The following is a 6,364-nucleotide window of genomic DNA, read 5'->3' on the forward strand; positions in this document are numbered from 1 at the left end:
GTGTTTGGCACCTCCTGTACTTGCCTGTACTTGCGTCCCTTTGCAGATGGGGCAGGGGAAGGAGGGCAGAGTGGGGGGCAGTTCCAGGGCCGGCCCTCAGAGGTCTGGTCACAGTGGCAGAGTCAACACCACAGCCAGCAGGGGAGTGATCAGCACTCTCACTCCCAGGCCAACCAGACGGAAGTGTTTCAGGTAACCTTGTCTCCTCTCCTCTCCTCTCCTCTACTCTCCTCCCCTCTCCACTCCACTCCTTTCCTCTCCTCTCCTCTCCTCTCCTCCCCTCCCCTCTCCTCCCCTCTCCTCTCCTCCCCTCTCCTCTCCTCTCCTCTCCACTCCTCTCCTTTCCTCTCCTCTCCTGTCCTCTCTTCTCATCCCCTCTCCTCTCCTCTCCTCTCCTCTCCACTCCTCTCCCCTCCCCTCCTGTCCTCTCCTGTCCTCCGCTCTAGTTAAAAAGGCTGTGTTTTATTTTCACATGCAGTAGGTATTCATCAGTATTCCAGCTACCAATGTGCCTTCAGCACAGCAGTAGAATCTCATTCAGTAGTCCCTGTGGGAAATATATTTTTTTCACCAGCAGTAAGATGGACACATAATGAAAAAGCACATGACAAATGAAATGTATTGAATTTACTGCATTACCTGCACTGCAGGCTTAGAAAAAAAGGCAGAAATTCCAGCCTTCAAAGCTTATCCATATACAGTAAATAACTATGTTAGGCAATTGGCTGTAATAAATGTGTTTGGACTGCTTCCATCCGGCACATTGATTTGTGTCTCACTCAAAGCATAAACATGTTCTCTGGATATAACAACCCAGTATTCTTGATCAAAGTCATTTAACGGCTACACATGAACACATCATATACACCTTATACATCTTTAAGTTGCAAGGTGCGAAGATGAAGGTGGTTCTGAGGGAAATATATATTTTCTGTTTTCTTCATTTTAGGGAAACCATGTATTATATATATATATATATATATATAAAATCCATATTTGTTTTTATCATTGCTTGGTACAGTTAAAGCAATATTGGGTTTTAAACAAAATGGGCCAGTTGTCACTGTTTAACCCTTACCCATTGGAGACAGGTCTCGACAAAGGTAAATCCCCCAGGTATTACTGACATCCCCTACTTTACTGACTTGTAGGACATGCTACCAATGGCAGGAGACCCAACCCAGGGTACGGCAAATTACAACATTGAAGACTTTGCGGACTTGGGCATGTTCCCGCCCTTCTCCGAGTGAGATGGAGGAGTGGATTGGCTTCTCGCGGCTGTGAGACGGCGTTGTGCCTGGAGCGTCCGTAATCCCTCATCACACTGATAACATCCCCACCATCTCAGCCTGTGTGAGTTTCTGTTCCATTAACAGCAGAGGTGTGGGAGGAACGACCCTGCCCTCTCTCTAATCCCTAAACTGAAGCCAGTATTTGGACAAGCACTTTGTTCTGGGGTTCTGGTTTTAGTCAGTTATTAAATTGTAGAGTAAATCCAAACTCTGTCACAACCCTCACCCCTACATTGCCTGACTGTTATTGAGAGTGATTACCCAACAGTCTGTACAGTAAGTACCCACCATGAAGTAAAGGTCTCATCTCATTTAATCAGTAGCATCTTATTCCCTGAACACAACACCCTTTGCGTCACATCTTCACAGAACCCTGTTAGGTTTCCAGACTGGTATTCCCCTTGCTCTCCATTACATTATATTATATGTTATTTAACTGACGCTTTTATCCAAAGTGACTTGCAGTTTACTAAACGGGAAAATCCCCCATGGAGCAATGTCGACTGAAGGGCCTAGCTCAAGGGCCCAACAGCTGTGCAGATCTTATTGTGGCTACGCTGGGGACTGAACCACCAATCTCGTGGGTCCCATTCATATACCCTAGCCACTAGGGGGCGACATGGCTCAGGCAGTAAGAGCAATCGTCTGGCAGTCGGAGGGTTGCCAGTTTGATCCCCCGCCCGGGCTGTGTCGAAGTGTCCCTGAGCAAGACACCTAACCCCCAAATTCTCCTGACGAGCTGGTCGGCGCCTTGCATGGCAGCCAATCGCCTTGAGTGTGTGTATGAATGGGTGAATGAGAAGCATCAATTGTACAGCGCTTTGGATAAAGGCGCTATATAAATGCCAACCATTTACCATTTACTAGGCTACAGGCGGCCCCCTGTAAAACAGTGCCAAATTGCATTACCTGTGAATAACACACCAAAGCACAACTCTGTTGCTTTACAATTTACGGTATGAAACACCCTCTTACTGGGTCGGCCATAACCCAGAGAGACAATCTCGAGACTCAGTGGGTTTAAAAAAACGCTAATCAAATATGGACAGGATTAAGTCATTCTTTTTTGAGGCAGCTTCTTAACGCTAGGGTAGAGCTTAGGGAACACTTTATTAAGCTACTTTACTGTGTCTCTGCCCATGTGAATGAAGCAGTACACAGTGTTTCTGCATCTCTGTACCGATTACTGTACATTCCTCTACTAGTTCATGAGCTTTTCTAAGAGTCAACGCATTCATTTGTAGCAGGAATTATTTACATAAGAATGTACAATGTGTAGCAAACTGAAGGAAAAAGGTCCTTTTGCTAAATTGATGTTTTTGTAAATAATGCGATTTTTATGTTCATGTGTGTCGTCGTGTGTAGCCTACATGCGTAGGTTTGATGTTGGTATGTGTAATCTGAGTGTAAATTCAGCTTTTGTGCTGTAGTGTGTTTAAGTTCGTAAAAATGTACTGTAAGTGTGGTCCATATTTGTGTAACTTTATAAACCCGAAAATAAATTCTTATTGGTTACCTGGTTTTCAGGTAGACAAAAACAACTGTTTGCCTTCATGGTTGGGGACATGAGCCAGGCCAGCCTGCACATACGCATACCCTCACATAAACCCACATGATTAATACACACGGACACATTCGCACAAAATCTCTCTCACACACATATACAATCACACAGGCATGCATATACATATCACACAAAAATGCACGCACATCATTCTTCTGCGTGTTTGGTGCTGTGAGGAAAGTGTGTCACAGCTTTGGCCCGGTTTGGGCCAGTGGGGCGGGCCATCTTTGGAGGAAACAGGACGGAGGTGTGATATGCTGAGCTGGACGTTCTCAGTCTTCTCCCAGTGTTGTCAGCAGGTGGCAGTAACAGCGGGAGTGGCCTCATATCCGCTGAAAGGTGGCGAGCGTCAGAGATGTTCTCCCGGAGCAAGCTGCTGCCTCCGCCCTACATAGCCTCTCTGACAGCACTGTTTTTGTTGAAGGCGTGTGTCCTCAACCCTGGGCCTCTCCTTATGCCACCCGTTAACAAAACAGACCTTTCTCCATTGTTTTAAACCAGACCCCACTTAGTCATCTGCTCTTCTCTTAACCTGCCTAATTTTTCAACTTCATAATGTTGCCGTGTTTAATCGAGACTCTATTGTTCATCACCCTGAGCATCATGCAGAAATTTTCACTGTTTATTCTTCATTTAATCAAATTATCTTGTGAAATCAGTGCTTAAAGTTCTCAGGCATAGAGCAGTTTTAAATTTATATAATACTTAATTCAATACATTGTTCACATTTCCTCCTTTTCAGTCTCACAAATGTATCTTGCTTTAATCCCTGTGAAATGCACAGTGTGTACGTGTCTGCTTGTATGTGTGTGAGCATGCATGTACTGTATGTGCATCAGCGGATGTGAATGTGTGTGTACCCCCCTGCATGCATGTGAAAGTGCAAGCGTGTGTGTGTGCTGTTGTGTAGAGCCGCCTATGCTGTGAGAATGCTGAGGATCAGTCTCCACTAGCCTTCCTGCACTTTTCCACGGACACCCATCTTGCTGCTCCACCTTCAGTTTCATAACTACAGTAGACTCCCTGCCCTGCACATCCCTGTATTCCCCTCAGCTTTGTTGACAATTTGTTACTCTGAGTTTCTGGCACAAGTGTGTTTAGATTGTTGTTTGACGTTTGTGGCAGCTGTGTTGGATGGGTCTGTGGCGTGTGAGGGAGTTTTGACATTACTCTCTGTGCTCCTGCATGTCGTTTGGCACAACGACCTGGCAGTGTATCCCAGGTGCTCTGAACCATCCCTGGCACTTGCATGCCAGTGCTCTAATGCCCTTATCCACACGTCACTGCCTCCTGTCTCTGGCTGCTGTCACCTGAACATGAACCTGGCCGTTAGATGGCACCACTCCGTTCACTCTGTGCTACCATGTTTATGAAAATAACACACGCATGCGCTCAAACATAACAGCAGCAATAGTGCAGACCGTCATAGTGTTTTAAATATCAGCACAGTGTGCATTGAACCGATACCATAGCAACCCAATCTCTGTAATGTTTGTTCCAGGATGTAAAAATACCACTATAAGCATGCAAATCTGGGTGTGATTCAGTGATTCACGCTGCCTTTTGTTTAGTTTTCCTGTTAAATGGGAGGGTGAAACTGCAGCTTGTCTTCTTACTGATGGGATTTGCTGGGAGTTATTCATTCCCTAAGAGGCAAGCTTGTTCCACTGTAATAGCAAAATATCACATTCAGGCCACTCTTCATTCATAAGCCATTGCAATATGTTTCATTGTTTTGACTCTTTCCCTGTCCATAGTTTTTTTTTTTATTTCATGCTACTCCTGTTAGAAATTTGCCCGTCTACGGCACATCATAACATGTTCCTTAAAGTGATCTTGAGGGTATTTTGAGTTCTGTATTCCATGAGATTGATGATTGATAGATTAATTTATTGGCTGGCTGTTGCACCTCACTGAGTATGTGTATTTTTTAGCCAGGCCCCCTTGGTTACCATCCAGACACTGCCTCAGCATACTCCAGGGCCCAGACGAACCTGGCACCACCTCCACCTCACAAGTGCCTACCTGTCCTCCCCGCCTCTATTCACGAAACAGGCCAGAAGCGCATCTGCTCTTACCTGTGCCCCACCTGCAAGCCCTGTTTGCTCGCTTGGCTGTGTCTGTGTATCCTAGCCGCACTGAGAAGCACACATCCATTAATCATGAGGGGGCAGAGACCCTGGTCAGACTGCGATACGCACAGACCTATACCAGCGCGATGCTATTGAGTTCTGATTGCCTCTCCACAGTGGAAGAGAGGTCTGCCTCAGGCTAGAAATGAGGCTCAGAACCACCTTAATGGCCTAACCTGAACCAGGCCATTACGCTCTCGCCAAACTTTAAGCCTGAACCCAATAGGGCCCGATCACCAAAATAACAAACCAACAACACCATTCAGCAAAATAGAAAATAATGCATTTTAGCTGCTGATGAAGGTGCTCGCAGAATGAGGGGGAACTTTGCTTCCGACAGCTGCTAACAATGATGGATAACAATGGCACATAGTACCAAACATCCTGAGGCAATATACTGCACTTTTTTTTTTTTTTCTTAAGATTCATCATTGAGCTCATTGAAGTACACAAGTCTAGTAATGGGAATACATAGAGTAGCGGAGACAAACCAACTTAGTCACATCACAACCTGCAGTAGCTTGTTCCAAGATTGTTCCCCCCCTAGTCCTAGTAGCTGCGAAAAAAACAAACCTTTTTTCCCTAGCAAATACCGGTCAATTTCCGATTTCAGTGCATGTAACAGGTGAGAAATTGCCTGAGTCCGAGGTGGGATTTGAACCCCGGCCTCTCACTTGTCCGAATATTTGTTGAATGAATGCGTTACCAGTCAGCTAAAGACGAACTCGCCTCTAGCCAAGGGCAACAACCTTCTTTTGAATTTGAGGGCTACGTCATCGGGGAGTGTTGTCGCGATAACCTGCTACCAGCCTTCGCTTTCACTGCACCATCCGTGCTTACTAGCGAACTAGCTGAGATAACCATGCTACACATGGCCATATCTTATTACATTAATATTGCATTACATTAATGGAATTATCCAGAGTGACATACAGTCGATTAGACTAAGCAGACAATCCTCCCCTGGAGCCCAAGGGCCTAATGGCTGTGCGGATCTTATTGTGGCTACACCGGGGATTGAACCACTGACCTTGCGGGTCCCAGTCATGCACCTTAACCACTACACTACAGGCTGCCCCTATCTTATCTAAGGTAAAAGGCAAATGAACCAGTCATATTACTGAGTGCTCCACTTCCCCTTTAAGCATGACGCCAGGCACCTGTGCAACACATTTGAATGACCTTGCCTTGCAACAAAGGACATACGCAAGCTTACAGTCCTCATCTATGAGTCCCCACCATGACACAACCGCTTACTCTGAACTTGACCGCGGACTCAGGAAGTGACCGCAAACTGAGGACACTAGGATATGACCATACATTAGGGATGTGACCGTTTGTGTGGGGTGTGACCGCAGACCGGGAAGGTGACCTCA

The 6,364-nt window shown here is 45.9% G+C and overlaps 1 protein-coding gene across 4 annotated transcripts in view; it reads left to right on the forward strand.

Annotated features, from left to right (window-relative positions):
• The window catches only part of LOC133111368 (aryl hydrocarbon receptor nuclear translocator 2-like), a 37,293-nt gene extending 34,460 nt beyond the window's left edge, over positions 1 to 2,833 (forward strand). For all 4 annotated transcript variants that reach the window (XM_061221650.1, XM_061221651.1, XM_061221652.1 and 1 more), the window contains 2 exons: positions 47 to 192; positions 1,152 to 2,833. In XM_061221650.1, the coding sequence (XP_061077634.1) occupies positions 47 to 192; positions 1,152 to 1,250 (245 nt within the window). In that variant the 3' untranslated portion in view covers positions 1,251 to 2,833. The remainder of the gene's footprint in view (positions 1 to 46; positions 193 to 1,151) is intronic.
• The last annotated feature ends 3,531 nt before the right edge of the window (positions 2,834 to 6,364 follow it).

The sequence above is a fragment of the Conger conger genome, chromosome 15, assembly GCF_963514075.1.
Source record: "Conger conger chromosome 15, fConCon1.1, whole genome shotgun sequence".
Taxonomy (NCBI): Eukaryota; Metazoa; Chordata; class Actinopteri; order Anguilliformes; family Congridae; genus Conger; species Conger conger.